The sequence below is a fragment of the Triturus cristatus genome, chromosome 2_1 (assembly GCF_964204655.1).
Source record: "Triturus cristatus chromosome 2_1, aTriCri1.1, whole genome shotgun sequence".
Classification (NCBI taxonomy): domain Eukaryota; kingdom Metazoa; phylum Chordata; class Amphibia; order Caudata; family Salamandridae; genus Triturus; species Triturus cristatus.
Window position 1 is genome coordinate 1,160,408,067 of NC_140581.1, and position 24,902 is coordinate 1,160,432,968.

Below are 24,902 nucleotides of genomic sequence, written 5' to 3' on the forward strand. Positions count from 1 at the left end.
TGAATTTTGTGGACCCACGCAGATTCCAGAACTTTCCACCACAGAAATGTGAGGAAAGTGTGTTTTTTTGACAAATTTTGAGGTTTGCAAGGGATTCTGGGTAACAGAATCTAGTGAGAGCCAGACAAGTCACCCCATCCTGAATTTCCCTGGGTGTCTTGTTTTCAAAAATGTATAGGTTTGCTAGGTTTCCTTTGGTGCTGGCAGAGCTAAGGTTCAAAATCTACAGCTAGGCACTTTGCAAAAAAAGGGTCAGTTTTCATTGTGAAAATGTGGTGTGTCCAGGTAGCATTTTAGGCCGTTTTCTGTCACGGGCACTAGGCCTACCCACACAAGTGGGGGGGAGCATTGGTATATCCATTCTGGGCAGCCCTACCCCCATGCATAAAAAAGCCTGTGGGTTTTCTGCCCCCCCCCCCCGGGGGCAGAAAGACTGTGATATTTTTTGCGGGAGGTGTGGTCATTGGCATGCCCATTCTGGGCTGACCTCACCACTGAATTTAAAAATATATATTTCCTGAGGCCTAGTGGGCTTTCTGCCCCCCCCTCCCGGGGGGCCAGATAAGGGGCTATTAACCCAATATGCCTCCTGGGGGGTAGAATGACTGTGGTAATTGTTTTTGGGGTGGGGGCATTATCATTCCCATTCTGGGCAGCCCCCACCACTACATCATTAAAAAAAAATCCCTGGTGCCTAGTGAACTTTCTGCCCCACCCCCGGAAGCAGATCAGGGGCTACTGCCCCCATCTGCCCCTAGAGGGGCAGAAAGACTGTTGCATTTTTTTTTCGGGGGGGATTGGCCTGCCTATCTTGGGCAGCGCCCATCCCCTACATCAATAAAAAAAAATCCCTAGTTTCTAGTGTGCTCCAGAGAGATTCCCTGTGCCATGTTCGAGGATGGCCAGGGCCGTCCTACGCACATGAGCACTGGTGCGTCGGACGGCCCCTGGCCGTACGACGCACCCAAAGGGTTAAATACCTGTAAATGAACTGTGCAAATGTTTCAAAACATACCAGCAGTTTGGAAACCACAAATGGACCACTTGTTTGTAATTCAGAAGTGTGCTGGAAACAGAGTTTTAAGAGGATCACAACAATCAAGACACTTTACTTGGTGAAGTTCAAATGATCCATATTCACTGAAAACACATTTTCACACATTATTTGTGCACTGTATAGTTTTATCAGTGAAACTGCATGTTGCCATTTTGCTTCCATTCAATGTAAAATGTTCTGTATGTAAAAAACAGTGCCTCCTTCTGACCTACAATAATGCCTCAACAATGTATACAGTTTCTACTCTGTAGCACACTTCTGTGCATCAATGAGAATCTGCAGTTTACACCTCAACAGCCCAATCAGTATACTATTTCCCATATATAGGTAAAATAAGGAGGGGTGATATATGGCTAGCCAGTACTGTTCAATAATGGTGAATTGTTACTTCTATGTGTGCTGCATTCTGCAGCACACATAGAAGTAGCAAATTGTTATTGTTTAATGATTGTTTACGAGCAGGAATAAACACCTTCCTGCACATAAACACTCATGAATGGCGTTTTGCTCTTTCTATGAGTGCTGGATGCGGAACACAGAGAAAGAGCAAAAAAAAGGAGAAATAAAAGTTTTTGTCCTCATTGCGCCATTTTAACGCCTGCTATTGCATGGCGTTAGTTGTTGGCGCTTTCTCAAATTTACACATCCTTGTATATCTGGGGAAGAATCAAAAAGCAATGGGTGTTTTACATTGGAACGCCCACAGCAACACTCATTGCACGACCCCTTCACGTAGATACCAGCGTGAAAGGGTACGAAATTTACAAAGTTGCATTTGCCCACGCAAAGTGGTTTACCACAGCTTTGTAAATATGGAACTGGGAAATTGAACCACCGGAGCATCCAAAAAGTGACGCACTGGTGGCGCAATGCCCTTGTAAATATGCCCCATAGTTGGATGAATTTTACGCATGGAAATGGCATTTTCCCATTTTGAAATTGATCAATATGGCCCTATCTCTAAAGTCGAAAATCTGGGGCTCATTAACAAGCCACCTGTGACACTGTTGCGTTACTTTTTATATGGGAATAAGTTGTAAATAAGCCCTTTTATATTTATGGCAGATTTGTTGATGTTTCTGTGTGGAACTACTTGCTGCAGTAGAAAAAGGGTCTCAAAATCATGCAGTTATTGGTTCAAATATACATTTCATGTAGGTTCCCACCCTCTGCAGCACTTGTAAATTTACTCCTGTCAATAGCGTGAGAAAGAGAATTTGCACGACGGGAGATGGGAAAGAACCCCTTGATATTTAATTGTGTGCATGAGAAGTATTTTCACAGACATTTTTTCTAAGTTAAATATGCAATTTAGTGGTCACATTCAGCTGGTAAATGTTTTGTGGGATCCTGTGAGAACCGCTGGAACTTACAAATTGCCTTGCTTCCAGTGGTGCGCCAGGGAATGTTTGTGAATACCATAAGAGTGAGACATTTACTTAAATGTAGCAGTAATCCTGTCGGTGGAAGTTTTCAAAACCCTCAGATGATCCTTTGGGAATCAGACCCATTATAACCTCGCCTTCACCTGAAGTGAAAATATGAAATTTGCTTTTCATGAAAGTGCTGCTTACAAAATTCAGACTTCTCCCTCCCTGACGTGGGTCCTCGGTGAAATGGTAAAATGCCTCTCGTGCACGGCATCAAGACCAGGAGCCTGTTGTGTGGGCAAGAGTAGTGCCGCCCATGGATGACGGCCAAGCTCCCCGGAACACAGCAAGGCCAAGACAAAATGCCCACTGCGACGTCAGACTACGACGCAACGTGCTAGCACGCTGACATTAAGATAGAACGCACACCTTCAGCGCCTGGACCCGGAAGTTACTCATGCCTGTGAACTGGCGTAGCTAGCAATAGTGGTCCAAGGGACAGAGGGGCATTCTGCACCCCTTTTATGACTCTAATGTACAGCCTAAGAGGAGATGGGTTGGTCATGTAATATGCTTACCTTATGGCCCATGGCACCCTTGCTGCGCCATTGTCCCTAGGGCCCATTCCTACAAGTGGAGTCTCCCTGGAGAGCGAGTATCTGCGGCGAAATGATGGGCAAACCTCCGTTTCTCTGGTAAAAATTTGATCAGTTAGGGGTCAGACAGGTTCTCATCTTCTCATATGCCTGATTGATATGTAGGGTGTTTGCCAGTGTTCTAGCCAACAATCTTGAAATTAAATATGATTTTTTAATCTTTGTAGTTTTATATAGCGGGAATTCGATCCGAAGGTATTGGAGCGCTTTTCACGACCACCGGTTGCATTACACAAGGTCACATTTATTAATTTCCCGGCTCGGGGAGAATAGTGATTTGCCCAAAAGCACAGAATCTTGAACAGACACCCATAATCCAAACTGTGCCCCCAGTTTCAAACTCGGCAGTTCTGGCCGGAAAGCAAATGGATGGGTTAACAAATTAAACTCCTACCCATATTAAAGGAAAACAGAATTTATCAGTAAGTAATATATCGAACCGAGTTAGCAAGTCTTTGTTTATTTTATCTCATTTCGAGTTAACTTTAGCGAGCTTTTGTTAAGTTTATGTGAACTGGGAAAGCCGCAATGCGCAGGCGCGTTACAATATAACACAAGTGCATGTTTCTCAAATCAAAGACCAGGTTACGTGATGCTCTTCCTTTTTTGATTGTGTTTATACAATGTTAGTGAAACGCAAGTGTCACAATATAAATGAAGCACAACTAATATATATCATACTATATACGGTAGATGTTAAATGTATGTGTTCCTCGCTTAAAACAAATTATATTATAATTTCCATCAAATGTATGTCTTTTATACATTTATTTCAAACAAAAAAATATAGCGCGGGTGACCAACTTAATTACTTAGAAAATATACATAAATTGCAAACCAAGTAGTCTGTAGTATATTTTTGGACCTTTGAAATCATCTCCATAAATCTATTTGAAAAGTAATAAAAAAAGGTATGGTAATCCGTTTATTAACATGACCATTTATATTGCACCTGCACTAGCAAGCTGAGAATGCATTCATCTATTAACCAGTGTTTTAGTTTTGACACCTCTGAATCATTGATCTACCACCTAACCACACTCATCCTTCATTCATTCATTCACTCATTCATTCACTCATCCCTCCAGACACCCATCCACCCAACCTCCCGTATAGTGATACCTCCTCGGATATAGTAGCCCAGAAAGCTGAAGCCCTTCGGAAGGGCCAAGACGACGCTGTAAACTCGTTGAGGTATTTCACTTTGCCAATGCTTGCTGTCTCTCCGAGGGACTAGTTTGGTGTTGCTGGTATTGTTCCTGGCTGCAGTGATTTGTAGGGCACCAATCATCTTCTTCCCCAAGAAAGGTACTGACAGTAGGGTCCTGTTGACGTCACTGGGCACGAGAGAGGCTGAGCTGGTCAGCGTGCCCACCTGAATGATGCTCACCCCTTGGCTGGGGATGGAGGGGTTGGGCCTGGGACTCCCAGCTTGCAGGAATCTCAGGTTTCAGCAGGTGAGCGCCGGGGACTCTTATTGTGACAGCGCTCCCGCGAGCTCGGCAGTCTTTCCAGGTATCCGCGACGGCCCTATTTAAGAGTTAGGGTTAGGCGGCCCGGCAGCAAGGGGACCTGCTGGATCCTAGAGGAGGCACTCTCTGCCCATGAACTTGCTCTCTGTGGAGGTAAGTGGACGGGCTCTGCTGGGTCAATGGGGGACGGAGTGCACTGTGTGAGTGGTACACGCACGCTGCCACAGGGACACACAGACGCATTTCAAACTCTTATAAACTGTGTATAATTTGTATTAAATGTGGCCCATCGCACGAGCTGGATTCCAGCGCCCGGGCTCTGCTAGCAGAAAGCAGAACCACAGGGCCTAAGGTCACCGCAGCAGATGCCTGGGTGTGGCCTGGGCTCACGTGCTACCCCTGGACACCCGAGGCATGTGCCACGGAGGGCAGAACTCCTGCAGTGACAGGGCGGCCACTCAGCCCCCAAGAAGAGTCTGTCCCCTATCCATGGCTCTTGGCTCTGCTGCCGCTTACATACGTTTTCTATGGATTCCATGTTTTCCTAATCTTCTTGTCTCAGTGTGTGTCCTGTGCCCGCATTAGTCCTGCCGTGGTCAGCACTTGCATGAGTGTAACGTTGTCAAACAAAAACACGTCGTTCATCTTAGACGGAAATGTGGTTCTTGCTGAACCCATAGTTTCCCCCAGAAAAGTGTGTGTGTGTGGGGGGAGGGGGGCATGGGGGTTCGCTGTCACTTGGGAACCTCAGTGGTAGAGCATCAGTGGTGAGATGTCAGTTTGGGACGACCTTCGTTCGAATAATAATCGCAGGAAATGACGCACGATTGAGAGATGTGCTGTAGTTGGTGACGTATTAATCACTTATTTCTAAAGCGTGTGCCTATGTCTAGGGCAGCATGGACTTATGAAACCCACAAAATTATCTGAACAATTCTGTGCTCGTTTGCCTTGTCAGAGGACCCCCTTCAACTCCAACACCACGAGGAAAACACACACCTGCTGCAAGGAGATAATCACCGGGTTGATGTTTACGGTATTGACATTTTCAGTAGAGGTTGTGAAAAAAGAAAAAAACACTCATATTTCACTCAGCATATATTTTACTTATCACCCCAGGGCGCTGACAATTGGTAATCTTCGGTTTGCTGGTACGAGGAGGGACGTATGAGCCAGACTATGTGGAAAATAAAGGGGGAAGTTACTTGACAGACAGGAAAGCAGAGACCTTATATTCTGCAGTAGGATATCCTCCGTCCCCTTCACTGTGGTCAGTGACCCCTACCACGCCCTAGTGTACCTCCCATGTGCTAGTCCTAATAAGTAATTTAGGCAACCTAACTGATAAACAAAGACCTTAAACCGAGCTGTGATGCAGGCATCCCCCGGATTGAGTAGCTCATGCGAAGATTTTTTTTTTGTGCAAGTGTGTGTACAATGTGTATTTCTCCCAGAGATTTATGGGACGATCCTGAATTTGCCGTCCTTAAACTTGCAAAGATTTGTCGTTTTTTGTTCGATTGCTCCACTGGTGGAATATTTCGTCTTGCATCAACATTATCGAATGCAAAATCTCCCACGAATCGGATTTGCAGAAAACGTGGTTTGCAATATTGAGAGTGCATGATTTTTTTTTCGCATAACCATTTTTGTGAGCTAATTACCCAGACAATATTTACTTCACACAATGAATGACACCTGCAAACTTCCCCTCCCCCCCTCTAACTACGATGCAGATGTTGATTTTACTGAAATAATAATGAATGCATTGTGTGCAATCTGTAATGGTTTCCGTGGATTTCATAACATTTTTGGACTAAGGTCCTGCAAATTTGCACAATACCGGGAAGCTGCTATTACAAGAACCTGTCTTGGCGTCTGCCTGAGGCGAATGGTCGAAAGATGACGAGAATGGCAGATTCTGGCATTAGGTTTATGGCTAGAGAATCTTGTAACAAACAGCAGAGAGTTCTTGGAAAGTCGCATTATAAGGTGGTACGGATGTGTGTCTTGCATCAATGGCGGGCACCAAATTTGGGCTTAGTTACTGTGGCCGAGTACTCCTTGCTGTTAATTTTGAAGTGATTCACCCTTATTTGATAGTGGTTCACCTTAATGCCTCGGTACAAAGACCCAATGTTGCATTATTAATAATGTCTTTTATGGTGGTTTAAACTATCTTCATTGTCTTGTCAATGTGTCAGATAAATTGGTTCCCATGATATTGGCCTCTTTGCATCAGTGTGAATGCTACAAACTGAACTTATCTGGGTTTATACTAAACACGCTTTGCTTCTTTGTTTTAAGGTGTGCCTTTCTTGGTGGACTTTTAGAGACTCCCCTGCATTGGAAGAAGAGGAGGTGTGGGAAGTAAAGATGGCAGAGTGACTGACAGGCCAAGATGCTAGTCATTTCTAGAGTCCAGGCAGTGGAGAAAAAGTAGGCCTAGAGCCAGACTAGGCCTGTTTCGTGCAATCTTTCTCCAGGCTGCCTACGCTCATCACATTTTTGGTACCAGTAGGATCTTGCCTGACCTATTGGAGTCCTCCTATTGGAGCCCTGTTTCCATGTCTACAAGGCTGAAGTTTCCATTTTGAGCAGCGGCGGTCTACAGTCGGATGAGAACTGGCTTTGCTGTCATTAATGGAGAGGCCTCCGCTGGGATGTATTACTGACCACATTTTGTGCCCTTAAATGCAGCTTCCTTCTCATACAGGCAACACTCATCAGAGAAAAACACACGCGTGTCTGGCACCTGGATGTGTTTCACAATTTGGCCTTAATAAAACTTTCCAAAGCCTGGCAAAGACTACAGTGTGTCTGAACAGGCAACCCTGTCAATAGCCTTGGAAGTCACTTTGTGAATATCTGCAGATTGTTACACTTCATTGACGTCGCTCCTTCGGTACTAAAAGAACTTCTGTTGCTTACTGCCGATCCTTGTTTAGTTTCCTCCAACTGTAACTGTGCAAAAGTTGCTCTTTTGCTACCACTCAAAGGAATGACGGCAGAAAGCCAGCAGTCTCCCTGTCGGGCTGCCCCTGCGGGTGCCATCTTGCAACAGCCCGGAAGCCTGGCCATGGCAGTGAAGGTGGAGAAGGATGTCTCTCCGGCGGTGAATGGTCCAGGCAACGACCCTGAGCCTGAGGAAGCCCCAAAGGGCAGGAGGAGGAAGAGGCCTCTGCAGAGGGGCAAGCCACCCTACAGCTACATCGCGCTCATCGCCATGGCCATTGCCAACTCCCAAGAGCGCCGGCTCACCCTCGGCGGCATCTACAAGTTCATCACTGAGCGCTTCCCCTTCTACAGGGACAACCCCAAGAAGTGGCAGAACTCCATTCGGCACAATCTCACCCTCAACGACTGCTTCATCAAGATTCCCAGGGAGCCTGGCCGCCCCGGCAAAGGCAACTACTGGGCGTTGGATCCCAACGCTGAGGACATGTTCGACAGTGGCAGCTTCCTGAGGCGGAGGAAGAGATTCAAACGCACTGACCTCACCACCTATCCAGCCTACATCCACGACCCTGGCATCTTCCCGCCTGGAGCAGTAGCAAGGCCACCGTATGGAAATCCAGTGTATCAGAACATGACGGTGAGCCCAACCTATAGCCAGCCACTCGCCCCCCACCACTCAGTGTACTACCCAGCACCATCCCCAGGATTCAGCACAAGCCAGCCCAGGATGTTCAGCATAAACACACTGATAGGACACCCAGCCGGCCCTGACACCCTCCAGCAGCCCTCGAAGCCCCTGAGCCCAGACAGGAACTCCCCCAGCTCCTGCACCTTCAGTGGGTATCAAGGGCAATGTGGAAGCAACATTACAAGCAGGCCATCCAACTCCATCGGCTACTCCTACTCCAATGGGCATATGCCCATGAACCAGGGGTCCTATCCACAGGGAAGCAGCCAGTTGTTTGGGGCCCCTGGGCGGTTGGCCATGCCCAACTCTCCCGCAGTGAGCAATGACCCCGCGGACTTCTACGGGAGGATGTCCCCGGGTCAGTACACCTCCTTGACAGCGTACAACAGCACCAATGCCCAGCTGAGTACAGCCAACCCCTACCTCAGACACACCTCCTACACAAGCAACATGGACAGATTTGTGTCTGCCATCTGAAAAGTTTTGGGGACACCACACGTTCTGAGACACTCTTGTGCACCACAGAACCCCTGCAATCAGAGCAGCACTTGAATCAAATCTGTGAAGACTTATTACAGTGAAAACACAACAGGCAAACCACAAAGATGGAGGTTTAATGCCTATGTGATAACTGACACTAACAATCGTACATAATTTATACTGACTGTGGGAAGACTGCTGAAATCTTCAAATGTGACCAACATTTTTCCTACTTTAAGAGACATGAATGTTGCCATCAATGTAAAGACTAAAGGCCCAGATTCGTTGTTTTGTTAGTAAAAACTAAAATAATAGATTGCCCTGGTGTGCAAAGAATCAAAGTGGTCTGATGTGCTTATGTTGTGGTTTGGATTTTCTACGACCCCTTGGTAGGTGGCACACGTCAGTCTGAACCTCCTATGGCGGTCTTCACCCACATCAATGGCAAAGTCATGTTTGAGTCGCAAGCACTGGGGTGGAATATCAAAGCAAGCAAACCTTCAAATGGTATTTTTATAACTATTTTAATCGTGTTTCATATAGCTTTAAATTTATAATTCTAATAAATGGTTGGTTTTGAGCAGGTTGTCAGTTGTCAGCTTCACGGGGAGCAGTGACTGTTTACATACATAATGTAGTACATCCAATACTTGGAAATTTAAGTGAAATGATTGTGCCCATTGAAGTGTGGGAAGCATGCCCATTCACTTTCTCTCTTGTCTGCTATCATTCTATTTATTGTGCTGTACTTTTAGATTTGAATGTTGATCTAAGCTCTACCTGACAAAGTGACATCATAAGTCAAGCAGGGGGAAATGTGCAGGATACTGGCCTGAGTTCTCCAAAATGGAAATGAAGCCATACACAGGGACTTTATTGTCCTGACAAGTCAGACAAATGTAGTCAAGTTAAATCCCAGGAATGTACAAAATATCACACTCTCGCCTGTTGTGAGGTTCGGTTTAAAGGCTCTTTCGAATTCCATGTTTTGTGCCTGGAGGTTACTTTGGTGCCATGCATAGACACATGCTGCGGCCCTCTTCCCTGTTTCTGGCAAGTTTCCTAAGAAGATGCACCATTCCATTTTGTATCAGGCTGTAAGGAAGTATGGCATTTATAGCGCATATTATATATATATATATATATATATATATCTTTATGTGTGTGTGTGTGCACACATGTATATATATATATATATGTGTGTGTTTGTGTGTGCGCACACATGTGTATATATATATGTGTGTGTGTTTTGTGTGCACACGTATAATGTGTGTGTGTGTGTGCGTGTGTGTGTGTATATGCACAAAGGTTCAATGTTTTTGTCAGGATCCCACTACCAACGCTGCTGGATGCTGTGGTTCCAGACTGGCAGAGCTCTCTTGTCTTGTTTGTCTCCCCCCTCACTCCCCTCCACTTCTTGTCTCTTTGTCTCACTCTTGCAGGCACTTTTTCTTGTTTGCTTTCTCCATTTGTGGCTGTTTTCCTATTTTTCTCTTCCTCCATCCTCTTCCTTGTCTACCTCGGTCTCTCTTGCTCTGGATTAAAGTCTGATGATGTAAAATACGTTCTGGTTCACAAGAAATAGGAGGGTGCTCATCATGTACACCCCACGGACATAAAAGAAGCACTTGGAGTGTAGCAGAGAGTGTCTCTCACGGAGACCAATTTAGAAGCACTTCTGTTCGCTTTGAGGTGTTTGTACCCGTTTCTCAATTTCGCAAGAGTGGTGACTCAGTCTGCATTTGATGAGCCTTTGCCTGTGCCTCAGGTTTTTTTTTTTTTTTACCACAGTGCGAGTTGCAAATTGAGTAAAAGAAATCTGCCATGCTGTGTCATGCACATTGTGGCGCTACTTACAGGCATGTTCTGAGTCAGTGAAATGTCCTTTCTCCTGGTGTGGATTCTTAGGTTAGGAGTGACTGTTTCAGGGCGGTTCAACTCTGAGGCAGTGCTCTAGGAATTCCTTGGGATGTTCGCAATTTGGTCGTGGGGCGCCTCTCACCGGAGGGATTTTTGTCTATTTCTCTTAATTTTAGCTGGAGGCCATGTGTGCCATTGGTTTTAATGTAGAACACAATTAATGCTGCGATTCTGTACATTTAGGGCCCGGTTACAAGCGACCCTGTAATGCCGACGGGGCTGGTAACTGCTGTATATGCCTTTAACATGAGGGGAGATATACAATGTTTTTTTTTTTTTAATGCATAAGTAACAAATGGACCCCTAGAAAAAGTGGAGGCAGCTCACCGTAGCTCAACTTAACGCAAAAGTCACGATTTAAAAAAATGATTAAGCAATTCTACAGAATAAATGTGTTATACTGAGTATAATATTTTAGACTCACAATCGCCGTAAACGTGTTTAAAACACATTTTACATGTGTTTTTAAATGACCTAACAACTGTGATAAATATCGTATATTGTATCGGATTATTTGACACCAGTGTTTAAAATGGAAAGGTAATGTTCGTTTCAGAGTGCAGGCACTTTTTTATTTGCCTGCACTTCTCAGCACTGCTGGGATACATTTAATGGGAGAGTACCGGCGCCTCTCAGGGGCAAACGGGTACTGACTGGCTACTCTTCTATATCTCCAAATAAAGTACTGTTTGACCTAGTAAGTGATACACCTGACCGCAGTTAGTTTATTTACAAAAATAGGAAGAAATACACGTGGGACTTTCCCGTTTCTTTGGCTGCTGATTTACAAAATTGCACGGCGTGTACGTGAGTTCAGAGGTCGCTGGACGTGTGAATGAAAATGACAGCTGCGCACGCACGTGCTTCACGCACCCACCATGTCAATTTCGCTTCAAGGGCATGGTTTAGAATTGCCAAAATTCATTTCGGTTAATTGCAACCTCTGCAGAAATATGTCGCTGCCCTTCAGAAATAAATACGAATTGGTTCTTTTACGATCTAAGTTGATATGGCGAACTGGGGGAAGCTGTATCCAAGCAAGACTTCCTGCAGTGGGTGATGACAAGAAAATGTAGACGTGGCAGGCAGCACCGATAAGAAACACGTTCCGTATGTTTTATATATATATATATATATATATATATATATATATATATATATATATATATATATATATATATATATATATATATATATATATATATATATATATATATATATATATATATATATCAATACCGCTTCTAAAGCAGTTGAGAGAGTTATAACCTTTGTTCAATGATGCTCAATTTGCCGACCTTGGACGGATGGAGGGCTGGGTAGCCCTCGTCGGGATTGGCGATGCTGCCCTACTGATTAATGCCGACGCCAGTAGCGATGGTGCCCCTCACAGCTGTTTCTTGTTGCCGCCTGTGCGCCCGACGGGTGTTGCCAGTTCCCAGATGGGTGTTGATAACAGAGTGGGCATCGTCTGCCGGGACACCTCCAATGACGCGGTCAGGACGGCTGGCATCCAGTTTGTCGCAGAATGGCGCCCGAGACCTCAGCCATTTTTGCGCACGTGAAGCGGTACCGATTGCAACAGTTTCTAGTTCGGATTACACTGTGAACAGTGAGTAGAATATGATGGTGAAAAAGTCGTGTCGCAGGACACATTCTATAAAGAATTATAAAGACGGGTGCGTATACAAAAAGAGTAGTACAATTTATTTTTTGTTCTACACATTTTGTTTTGGTCTGTAATACGAAAGCACATGCAGATAGGCAAGAGTAAAGAATTTCTGAGGGAAAATGTAAAAATTAGGAGGGTTGTCGGCTGGCGGCATTCCCTCCATCATATTCCCCACACAGTGGAGGACGGAAACTGCGTCTGTGCTTTATCCGCCAAGCTTCCAGTTACCTTCACAGGGCAATACGTCTTTAAAGAAGGTCGTTCGAAGACAGAAAAAATGGACTGTTAATATCGCTTTCTACTGTACGAAGTTATCCCTTTAACTTCTTGATAGACAAAGTGATAAGATCTCCTGAGTAAAAACAGCAACAAACTAAAGTGACATTGGTTCCAATTTGCCGAAGCCTCCGTCAATTACATGATCCATAGACATTGCAAATATAAAATATTCACGAGATAAAAATATAAACGCGAGTGATTAGTGCAGATTACAAGCGTAATACACCTATTTTAAACATTGTGATAAAAAATAACTCGGTGGCAGTGTTTGAATTGGAACAGTTCTCATTTACGTGTCGAATGCATGTAAAAACGTCTTGTGCCAGCCATATGTCTGGCAAAATTATAGCAAACCTTCTGATCCGAAGGTGGTCTTAGTTCAGGACCACTGGAATTGGGACACAGAGGAGGATTGAGTTATGGGGCAGAGTTGACTAATTTGTGTGGCAAGAAAAGGCAATTATGTGGTTTAATGCTGCACCGTTTGTGACAGAATGAATTCATTCTTTGGTCATTATTACACAGCGGGATTTCTGGGCAAAGGTTTCACCTTATTAGAACCGTAGTTTGACCCCCAGAACAGCAATGAAAAACTGAAAGAGGACCAGTCAATCTTTGAGAAAGGCAGGCCACTGCGCAGGAAAACGCTACGTTTCGTGTAATTTTTGATCCGGAAACATATTTTTGCGAATATGCTGCGAAATTAATGATTATTTGGTAAATGCGGTAAATCAACACTTATGTGGAAAATGGTGTGGCCGCAAAATCGCAGATTTCTAGTGGCCCTCTGCTGTTGTCACATATAGAAGGTGTTGTGCCCTCCACTATGACAAGTGCTGAGAGTGTGTCAAACAAGAACCCCCCTCCGAAGTGTGTGATGGCTGTGCCGTTCTGCGCGCTGTCACTGAAAGGGCGCGCAGTGGAATCCTGGGTTTTGTTCAAGCTTTTGGATAATTTTTATACACAAAACAAAGCGCACACATCCTACTCATGCGAGCCAAGAAGTCGAGGCTTTCAAGGCCAAGTAACACAGTTGGATTCAAATCTTTGTTGTTGCTGCAGATTTCTATAGCGCGAACTCCACCCCAAGGTACTGGAGCGCTTTACTTGAGCGCCAGTTACGTTAAACAAGGGCACATCCATTCATGGTCGGCACGGGGAGATTAAGGGGCATATTATCAATGGCTAGCGATATTTTTATCACTGTGTTTGCGTCTGTTTTGGACGAAATGCGGCGATAAAAATATCGCTTTAGTTACAAGAGCACGCTAACGCGTGTTTAATGGGATTAGCGCTGGCTTCAACATCGCATCGCCGTGCATCGCTAATGAGATGCAAGGGAGGCGTGTCCCGTGAAACAACATGGGATATTATCGCTAACCCAGCTTCTCTCTATTTACAAGTGTATCGCTAACACGCGTAGCGATATTAAAATCAGCGCTAACCGGGTATTTCGCCAGTTTGTAACGCCTTCTATTTTTCTTACTAAGCCATATCTATAATGGGAGGTGGATTGTTATGCTGAGTCCACGTCTCCCTATCTACAAGGTTTTCCCTAACGCGGTTTTCTATCGCTGGAATTCCAGCGATTTTGACCCTTTCCGCCGCTTTTGTCTGGACTTCTATCGCCTCTGCGATGCGCGTTGGTAATAGTGCGCTAACCGGGCGATAGATTTCGGCGATAGTCGGCATTCAAATTTTACACACTAAGGGGCATATTATCAAGCCAGGCGATAAAATTATCGCCGCTTTAGCGGCAGAAAACTGCCACTAAAACGGCGATAATGGGCTTGATAATGTGCTCTATGGAATTCCAATTTAAGCCCATGTTAGATGTGAAGGACGTTTAACATGGGCTTCAATTGGAATTCCATAGAGCATATTATCAAGCCCATTATCGCCATTTTAGCGGCAGTTTTCTGCCGCTAAAGCAGCGATAATTGTATCGCCTGGCTTGATAATATGCCCCCAATTGCGGGCAGCACTAAATATCGCTGCCGCTTGATAATATGCCCCTTTTTAGGTCCTGGGACAATAGAGAGAGGCTAGGAGACTCGCAGCGCCCACCCCTAAGTCACGCTGGATTGGGGTGCCACCGGGCACTGCCTGACACGCCACTGAGCCGAGCTCTGAGGGCAATCACCCGCGGGAGCACAGGAGCGATATCTCTGGAGGTGTGTGCAGTATGCACCCCTTCATTTCATTTGTGAACAGAAGGTTTTAGAAACGCATTTTAGAGGGAGCTTTAAAAAAAAAAGGGGAAACGGCCACTACAACGCGGCCGTTTCCACGCAAACCTTAACCACGCATGCATTACAACGCATGCGTGGTTACCATGGAAGCCTTTACAACGCATACCTTTACTACGAGATACGTAGTAAAGGCATGTGTGGTAAAGGCTAAAATTAGAAAAAGGGGTCTTGGGGGGTCTCCCCCCAAAAATAAAAAAAAAAGCGTGGGGAAAAAGGCATACAACCAAAAAAAAGGACTTGGCCATGCGGCTGATATGATTGAAAGCAGCCACTGTAGAAAGCCCCACCGAATAAACGTAAGCCAGTCCGAGATCTCATCACCAACAGATTTTTATCCGGCATTAATTAAAATAAATTGCAAACAAAAATCACGGTTTTGTCAGTTATTTTTGGAAACTTCAGAACTGGCGCAGCTATATCTGGAAGAAAAAAGTGAGTACCTCCGACGCACCAGTACGAGGACGCAAGGTGAGGGCGAGATGGGTGTAAGAGAAGGACACGAGATGTTTGGAAAACAATTCCTACTCGGAGGGAGATCAGACCGATGTCGGTGCTTGTTAACACATACGGGCAATCAGTGCGGAAGCAAACTGATTCGGCCCGCAATGCTTCAAAAACGAATTACATACCCGAAACAAACTTACGCAGGCAGCGTAAATGGACGTAAAACCTACCAATCAATGCGTAGGCAGAAAATAAATACACACTGAACACAAATATAATAATGCACGTGTTCCTACCCCAAAAACTTCACTAAACACAAATGATTGAGAATTTTATAAGCGCTCAATTACCCTAAAAGGGAGCGTCATGTGCTAACTAGAGCTTGCAAAACTTTGTGGTCATTGGCTAGAGGTGTATTGACTGTACCGATGCAGAACTACTGTGCACTACAAACATGCAGATGCATAAAAGAACAGACATAAAAAAATGTACACACAGGAAATCAAAATACACTTCATATATAAACATGTGCAACTGTTATACACACGAATACTATAGCCAGAAAACGGAGACACTTAAATAACTTCAGAAAACACACTAATGGGCAGCACGACAAATAGATACTTCAAATATACACATATCCAAGTATTACTCAAATGCAAAACTACCATAATACGCAAATATATACATATACAAATTACAAATCTATACACAAACACAGAGATTGTAAACTAATATACGCTGCAAATATAAGTGTCAGCAAAACGCAAATAATGTACACAGCGCGCAGCAGATCTAGAGAACTACTGTACACACATTCAAAGAAACATTCAAAGCTTCATCACAAATAACTTAAAGTACAAATAATGCGCGCAGAAGAAATTCACCGTACTTGCTTTGTATTTTTTTTTTTAGTACATTTAACTTTGCAGTGCTTTGTGTGAGGAAAGCTGTTGCAGCGTAAGGAGTTTACCCTTGTGGTCAGAGAACTGAACGTCCTGTCCAGGGATCCGGACGCGCTTCCCAGGCACGAGCTCTGCGCCTTCAAGCTTTTGCAATCAGTGCCGCGCTTGTCCGCCTCACTCGACACCGTTAACCAATGCTTAATTTGAGCCGGTGGGGGGCCCCAGCACTTCTCTTTGGGGACTGGCTTTTTCTGTATCAGATATTTACAGAGTGTGCAGGAGAGGGGAAAACACTGAGGGGCAGATTTACAAGCCCCTTGCGTCACTTTGGCACCGTCGTTGCGTCACTTTTGTGACGCAGCGGCAGCGTAAAAGTTGCGGCCCATTTACAACGTGACGCATCTAGGGAGATGCGTCACGTTGTGAAGCCCTGCGCCACATTAAACCTGCGTCAGGTTTAATATATGCAGGGTGGGCGCTCCGTCGCAGGAAACCCCGGAAAAGTGACGCAGTGAAATCTACAAGATTTCACTGAGTCACTTTTACGTCCATGCTGCGTCAAAACCCTGCGCCTGCTTGAAGCAGGCATAAGGAGTGACGCAGCATGTTAGGCATAGGGCGCCCCTGAGCATTGCTGGAATTGCGCCGTGCTTGCGACACGACTCCAGCAATGCGTGACTTTCCGTCTACAGATAAGTCAGAATTTCTGACGCATCTGTCAATCCTTGCGCCATGGTGCGTTGTATTGTAAATACGGCGCATCCATGGTGACACAATGGGGCAGATTTACAAGCCCCATGCGCCACTTTTGCGTCACTTTTAACATGGGAAAAGTGACGCAAAAGTAGCGCAAAGGGCTTGTAAATCTGCCCCACGGGTTTTGCATGCTGGCGCAGGGAAAGTGACGCATTTCTACAGATGCATCACTTTCTTGTAAATCTGCCCCGTAGATCAGAAAGGCGAGGAAGAAAAAATGACCGCGAAACCGTCACAAACAGAAATCATGGACCTGCAAGAAGGGGCAGGTAGTGCCTGGAAGTGGATGAAAGACTACGAGCTTGGTATTCAGTGCGCCAATGTTTAATTCCACAGCCCGGGCTTCTGAACAGAGCTTCGGACAGGGTTCTCTTTCTTTCACAAACCAAGCACTGCCGTTAACACTTGTAAAACAAACAGTTTTTCGGATTCCCAGTAAAAGTTTGTTATTTATAGAAAGTAGCTCACCTTTCCAGTACCATCTGCAGGATTCAGGCTCAATACCTGTGCCCGAATGTAATGCTTCCTTTTGTTTTGCATAAGTAGTTCTTCTGTAGGGTCTCTACGTTTTATTTGAGGACCTGATAAAGGAAACTGCGCTGCAGGCAAAGTAAAATCCGATAAATAAATGCCTGGAATTTTGTGTAAGACTGTGGTCGAAGTGGGGGAAAAAAAGTAGGGGGACTGTGGGCAGAGAACCAGGGGGGGAATAATCCGAGGATTGGATCACTGGGCAGAGTCGGAGGTGTGACCAGAATATGCAAAACATCCCGATTTTTAGTATTTGTCTGGCATTTCACTGACCAGTTACAACTTATGTTATCTCAACCAATGAATACACATGATTTTTTTAAGGTTTAATATGAGTTATTTACTTTAAATTACATTCACAAAGTGGGATACGTTTCCAACCACAGAATGTCCCAAGTACGCTTAAAAGTGGAAGCACAAGCCATTCGTCTCTGAGCCATGGAGTTTCTGTCATCAGCACTTCTCTTCCCACGAGAGCAGTTCAAGCATGAATGGCAAAATATCCTAGATTGCAGATGTTCTCTATATAATTATGTCTCTGCCATATTTGCCACATAATATAACATCTGTTGCATAAGCTGACAATTTTAACAAATAAATTGTTTGTAGCTCAAACGGATCAAAAGTCACGAAAAATGTGCCTTGTGTTGCTGTGAATTGGACAGCCCTTTGCATAGATTGACTGATCACCTTTCTCACTGCTGCATTTGTATGTTACACTGGCACTAATAAGGCAACATCTTTCCAGAGGCTGCTAGCATGCGTAAAACAATCAGAAAATATACTGCATTACGCTACAGCCTTTTTTTGCTGCATAATTTAGTAAACACACTGCTGCATAATTTTGTCTTCCTTTGCTGCATAATTCCAATGACCCAAAAGCAGGCAGCACCTGTTAAAAGTGCTTGTGCACGAAGAAGAGAGACTGTACAGTTTGCAAACTTAGTTCAGTGTGCATGCAAATCCTGCATTGCCGATCCCGGGTGAGTTGCAGTAACTACTGCTGCAGCAAGGCCAATGGAGGTACCAATGGGTGAGGCGGACTGGCCTCAAGGGCAAGGCCGGCTTTAGTGCTGGTGCCGCCCTGTACAAAAATGCTTGTTGGTGCCCCCCAATGACCACCTCCACCACAGATTCCCTCACTACCACCCTTTAACAGTGTCCCTCTAGCCTTCATAAACACACACTCTCACAGATGCATTTAATTTGATTTACAGCACCACTCATACCAGTGTAGCATGTCAGGGCACTTTACATCACACACAATAATCTCAGACAATCAATTAAATGTGTGTAAATCACTGTATAGGAAATGTTACATAAGACAAAGGACTACAAGGTGTAGGAGCACATGACAACCATACTAGTAGGCCGTATAGTTTAATAGTGATTGGACTGGAGAAACACAAGCTCAGAATTTAAAACGTAATACCATGGTTGGGGGTTCTCTTCAGTAATCAGAATTGATTTCTATCCAAGTGAACACTTTTTGCAACATTTGGATAATCAAAGACTGGGGGGAAATATCATTATGCTCCATTGTATACCTTGCAGTTTGCATGCAGTTCTTAGATGACAGTTAATAGCTCTCTGTTCTATGATATTATTCTAACTTATAAATGGCAAGTAACAAAATGATCTCGCTGACAAAAGCAGTAACCCACTGAGCTATTTAATTATGGGCACTTTGTGATCTGCATGGCCTTTGCAGCAGGCACATCAACCCTCTTCACTACCTTTACATGAGTCAAAACTTGTACTAGACAAAACTCTGATCTCTCTTTAGGAAGAACATTAATCACCGGAGATATCATGACATTTTTATTGTTGCCAAAAATTGCTGGAGGCCAGGAAGGAGGCAGCAAGAATTTTTTAAACCATATATACTTGCAAACATGATGCCCCCACCCAAAGTCAGCGCCCGTTGTGGTCACACCAGTCGCACAGCTCTAAAGCCGGCCCTTCTCAAGGGTCGTGTGTCCTCAGTGAGAGGCACTGTTGCTCTAGGGTGTGCTGCTTTAATAGGCTTGCCCACAAGACTGGAGGTGAGCTTCAGGTATGGGGTGAGGTGGACAGACCTTCAAGGTTAACTCACACTTGCCACAGCTAGGGTCCACCTGCTGGTGCTAAGACACCAGGGCTTCTAAGGTCTTGCGGGGCCCTCATAAGGTCTAGCATGGGAATGTGCTCCCTCAGGGGAGTGGTTTGGTGGACTGGTCATGAAGGCTGAACCTGGTTCCCCAGTTTCAAATTCAGCAGCTCTGACCATAGTGCCACATCCTCTCCCCCACTGAACACCATAATGCCCCACTAAAAGAAACTTGCCCAGCCTTCAGCTACAACCCAATTGTGCCCTGCTATAAACACCTTGATATGACTCAATTCAAATTATGCACTAGACAAGAGTAATATGCTGTCTGGAAAAAAAAGTCATACCATCCTGGAAAGAGCAAACACTCATAGGGAATGCATGATTAAGTAAAGCATGTGAAATGTAGGCAGGAACAACATGGTTACCTTAATGCTTTCACAGTCATTTTTCAGAAATCAGTGAGTGCTTTTGCCTGAAAAGTTAAGGACATCACTACAGGACCAGCAGGGACCCGTTTCAATGTCCATTGCTTATATCCTTACAAAACGCAAGCAGCGTGGTTTAAAAAGACCACATCCGTGAACAAGGAACGCGGTACACATTTTGTTTTCCAATCCACCCATCAATCAGGCATTGCAGAATCTCCGGGATTGGTGCACTTCCCCACCTGGGGAAAACAGTGCTGTTAAAAGAAAGACGAGAAAACAAAAGTAGCGCTTCACTGGCAAACTCTGTCATGTGGCGCTGACGCATTTTGGTGCAAATTAAATCAATCTGGCCACTTCGCGACCACTTTGTCTTCCTTTAGTTATTTATTTTTCATATTTTGACACTTTTTTCCAGTTGCTGCACTTTGGAATAGAAAAATGTCAGCAAAAGTGTTTTTCATTTTTGGATCCATTTCACAGGGGAACAAATAATCGAGAGAAAGGGTGAGAACCATTTCTTCAAGTCATGGTTCTCAGTAAAAAAGAAAAGGAGTTAGACTGAAAGAGAGGGAATACAAGGAAGAAAGAAGGGGAGCAGCTGGCAGTGACAGAGCAGGAGAAGTGAACACTGTCCGTGCCTTCTCTGGGCAAGAAGGAAAAGACAGAGTCCTTTTCCTTCTCTGCCCACCCCGCCGGTCCTGAACTGCCACGAATGCTCAGCCTTATCTATAGGCCTTGGCTATTTCTGCCATTCTGTGATGCTGGTTTAAAATTTTAAAAAGTAGGGGAACCGAATGTGTTGAATTAAAGAAGTAGGGGCACGCCACCCTGCCGATCCCGCCCACTTCAATCACTGGTGTAAGATTGGGTTTCATAAACACACACACCCCTCTCTCTTTCCTTCTCTCAATACAAACATATATACATATATATCTCGAAACAATACCCTTTCAGGCATGGAGTGAAGCATAAATTATGCAAAAAAAAGAGGCAGAGAATTCTGAGTAGTTCTCAAGTTTAGGTGGAAAGGTGCTCCAGTACAGAGCACTTGCAATACCAGCAACACTCTAAATTTGCTCACCTCAAATGTCTGCTTTTCTATCAAAGTCTTGAAGCGTAGGATGAGCACAGTGCCATCCACGCCGAGATAGATAGGGACAAAGTCTTTTGCCATTTCTATAGCAAAGTCTTTAAGCATAGGATTAGCACATTGCTATCCATGCCGAGCTCTAAGAAGGCCAAAGCCTTTTACCACTTCAGGCACAGTATTACAGCTTTGGATTGGTAAAATTCCACCCAAGCCAACCTGAAATGAATAAAAGCAACCCCATACATGTGTTTCACTCTCATTAGAGCTCTTCAGAGAGGTATAGCTTTGTCCAGACACAAGGGAGCACCCATTTGAAGTCAAAACAAACCCTTTCAGGCATAGAGTGATGCATAAAGTATGCAATAAAAGAAAAGAGGCAGAGAAGTCTGGGTAGTTCTCAAGTGTAGGTGGAAAGCAGTTCCAGTACAGAGCACTCTCAACATATATATAATATCTCTTCAGCTTGCTTGCTTACAACTCAAAACAGGCTCCTGATGCTCAGGTTCACTTTTAAAGCAATTTATTGTGGCCACAGGTATTATGGTATTATATATTATTTTGGACTAGTTGTTGTGGAATACGCGAGTCTCACTCTCGCGAAGGAGGCACCCATGTTGAAGTTCAGCAGTGGCGCTGGTGGGAAAGGTGGAAAGGATATATATATATTACCTACTGGCTGTTGCCAGTAGGTAGTTATAGTTAGGACCAAAGTTTCAAGAGGAAAAGCGTTTTTTGTTTTGTGAATAACTTTTTCACCGCTTGATAAATCTTCAAAAAAGTTTCAAAAAATTCCCCTTTTTGGTTCAGCTGCTGTTTTGATAGTTTCCGATGATTCGTCAAGTGAAGGCCAAAACAAAAGCTGGACCCCAAAACACGTTTTCCCCATGTTATGTCTATGGGGATTTTTCATTTTATGAACACAACTACAGCCCGAAACGCTGAATGAAATTGCTTCAAATTAGCAAAAAAGCTAGATGTTGGTCTAGAAAGTGTGTTTTTTGTGAGTTGGTGTACATATGTTCAGTAGCGTCAAAGATATCTAAGTTTAAAAAATATAGATATCTGGGGACGTGAGCCCTTGCAGTGGATGTGTGGAGCCTACTAAAATTTGATTGTGTTGGCAGTAATCTTGGGACTCGGTTTGAAGCTCAGTTCCACAAAAAGAAGTGAAAAAAAAGAAAAGGGGGCAGGGTAGGAATACCCTGGCCCCCTACATATGGTGACGGGGTTCCACAGGACCCCTCCAGGCTATAAAAGCATTTGTTTTTTAAATTTTGCCGCAATCATGGGTGGATCCACGGACTCGTGGCAACATTAAAAAAAAAGAGCACAGGCGTTTGTGCATCTTTTGAAAGAAGGTCCTGGGTGGGTCAAATCCCGGGGTATGTTTATTAAAATATGTGGGGGTGCTCATGCAGCACCCCCTCGCCCTGGGCATAGTTACCGCCCTGGGCCTTTATGTATTATTGAAAGGATGGGCCGCATGGAACCCCCTCGCAGCCTCAGGGGCTGCCACCTTCCAGGGGCTTCACATTTAAATAATGTGGTGGCGCATGGCCCCCGCAGCCCCGGAGCATTCATTGAAATATATGGGGGGGTTGGTCCTGGGCAACCCCTGCAGCCCCGGGACCTCCACCTTCCCAGGGCTAAATGTAAAATCAAAAGGGGAGCTCTGGTCCCCGCAGCCCTGGGTACTGTCACCTCCCCAGGGCTAAAGAAGAAATTAGTGCAGGGGGCACGCACCTCCTGGGGCAATCAGTTATAGAAATGCGAGGGGGCCCTGGAGCTCTAGAAGGCCCTGCGACCACCACCCCAGGCCGGCTTCAGCAATGTCTCAGGGTACACAACCCTGCGACATTGCAGTTTGCCATGGCCAGGCAAGCCATAGCAAACTCTGCTCTGCTTTTAGTAAGCAAGAGTAGAAAATGCTCTCACTTACTAGAAGCAGAGCATGATTGTTTTTGGACCGAGGGAGTTGCATGTTAGCAGCTCCCTCTTGTAGGAAACTGGCTCTGTAATACTATACCAAAGTAAGGTATAGTGTGCACAGAGTCCAGGGAGTCCCCAGAGGTATAGCAGAGACTAACAGCTCTCTGGGCAGGTAAGTTGGAGGGTTCAGGGATGTAGGTGCATCTCAGGTCTTCTCCTCCAGGGTGCAGGGCGGCTGGATGCAGGGATGCCTTTTGAGGTTGGATTTCACCTTACAGGGCCATTCGCAAATGGGGGGTCTCTGTGCAGAGGCTGCAGGCATTGTCGTAGAATCCTGGAGGGGTCAACCCACAGTGGACTCGGTCTCTGTAGCGCTGAGGAGACCTCACTGCAACCAGTGGGCCAGTTGGACTCTGGCTGTATGCTACGGGTGCAGTGGTGGTTCCAGGCGTCGGGTTTCTTTGTGTTCAGCAGGCTCAGAGTCTTTCTTTGGAGATTCTTTCGAACAGAGCTGCTGTCCACAGGAGATCCGGTCTTAGTTAAAGGCAATCAGTCCTCCCAGGGATTCTAGAGGTCACTGGCTGTAGGACAAGGCGACTTCTGGAGCAGGATCTCTGGAAACTGCAGACGGGCTGCCGTCTTCTTTCATCCTTCTTCTTCGTAGGTAGTGAGAATCTGCCTTCTGTGTTCAGGACTTCCCCCTAAATACTGTATTTAGGGGGTGTTTTAGAGGTCTCAAGTTAGTAGCCGATGGGCTACTGACCTTAGAGTGACTGCACCCTTAGTGTGCTCACCCCACGTGGGGGAGTGGGTTTATTATGCTGAGAAGTTTGCTACCAAGCTTCCCAGAATTCGTAATTACAAACACCCAGACCATAGACTCTTTATGGCTTTACTGCACTTCCAATGTCTAAGAATTGACTTAGATACTGTAGGGGTACAGGACCCTCTGGTGCCAAGGGGACTTCATCCCCCAGTCAGCAGTGAGCCAATAGGCGCGTTTGCAGAGAATGGGGGCATGGCCTCTGAGATTTCTCAGCAATCGGACTGTGTGAGACCTACTTGAGGTAACAGGAGGAGTTGTTGGCCCCCAAGGATGTCCGTGTGGGCCAACTACCCCTCCTGTTACCTTCAGTAAATCCCATATTGCAGGCTTGTTGAGAGGTCTTCGTGGCCCGCCCCCTTTCTCTACCACACTGCAAACACGCCTCCTGGCGCGCTACTGGTTGGGGGATGAAGTCCCCATGGCTGCTGAGGGTCCTTTGGGGCAAACAACACCTCCTTTTACCTCCAGTAAGTCCCACACAGCGGGACTGCTAAGAGGTCTTTGGAGGTCATGCCCCCTTTCACCACTATTCTGCAAATGTGTCTCCTGGCACACTACTGGTTGGGGAAAGAAGTCCTCTTGGATGCTGAGGGACCTTGGTGGCCTAGGAGCCCTCCTGGTACTTTCTGTTAATCCTACACAGTGGGATTCCTGAGAGCTGGTCAGAGGCCCTGCCCCCTTTCTCCACCACCCTGCAAATGCCATTACTACTTAAAAAACATAGACATTCACTGTAAAAAACAAAGGTTACTGGTACATTATAGTTAGGAACTGGAATAAAAAAACCTTAGAAATTCACTGAAAAAAACAAAGGTCACAGGGACGTTATCGTTAGGCTCAGGTTTCACTCATATAAAACTAGTGAAATTTAGCAGTTATAGTTAGGCGAACTAACTATACATCGCATCCCGACAATGCACTGCTTATGACCTCACATATTACATCACTCATGACAAGGTCAGTAACATCACTGATAACATCACTTATGGCATTTCAAATGACATCACTGATGACCTCATCCACAGAATCACTGACACACCCACTCACACCCCATAGAAACTTTCATACACCTAGTCCCACATATCTATTCACAAACC

General features: G+C 45.1%; 1 protein-coding gene across 1 annotated transcript; it reads left to right on the top strand.

The window, feature by feature from the left end:
• The first annotated feature begins 4,594 nt into the window (after positions 1-4,594).
• On the top strand, positions 4,595-9,261 carry FOXE1 (forkhead box E1). Its single transcript, XM_085640864.1, has 2 exons — positions 4,595-4,708; positions 6,863-9,261. Exon 2 carries the CDS (start codon positions 7,557-7,559, stop codon positions 8,676-8,678), a length of 1,122 nt encoding a protein of 373 aa, XP_085496990.1. The 5' UTR covers positions 4,595-4,708; positions 6,863-7,556; the 3' UTR covers positions 8,679-9,261.
• Positions 9,262-24,902: the final 15,641 nt, after the last annotated feature.

What these genes read in the sequence shown, in the direction of transcription:
- FOXE1 (XM_085640864.1), top strand. Translation starts at nt 7,557, where the DNA reads ATGACGGCAGAAAGCCAGCAGTCTCCCTGTCGGGCTGCCCCTGCGGGT.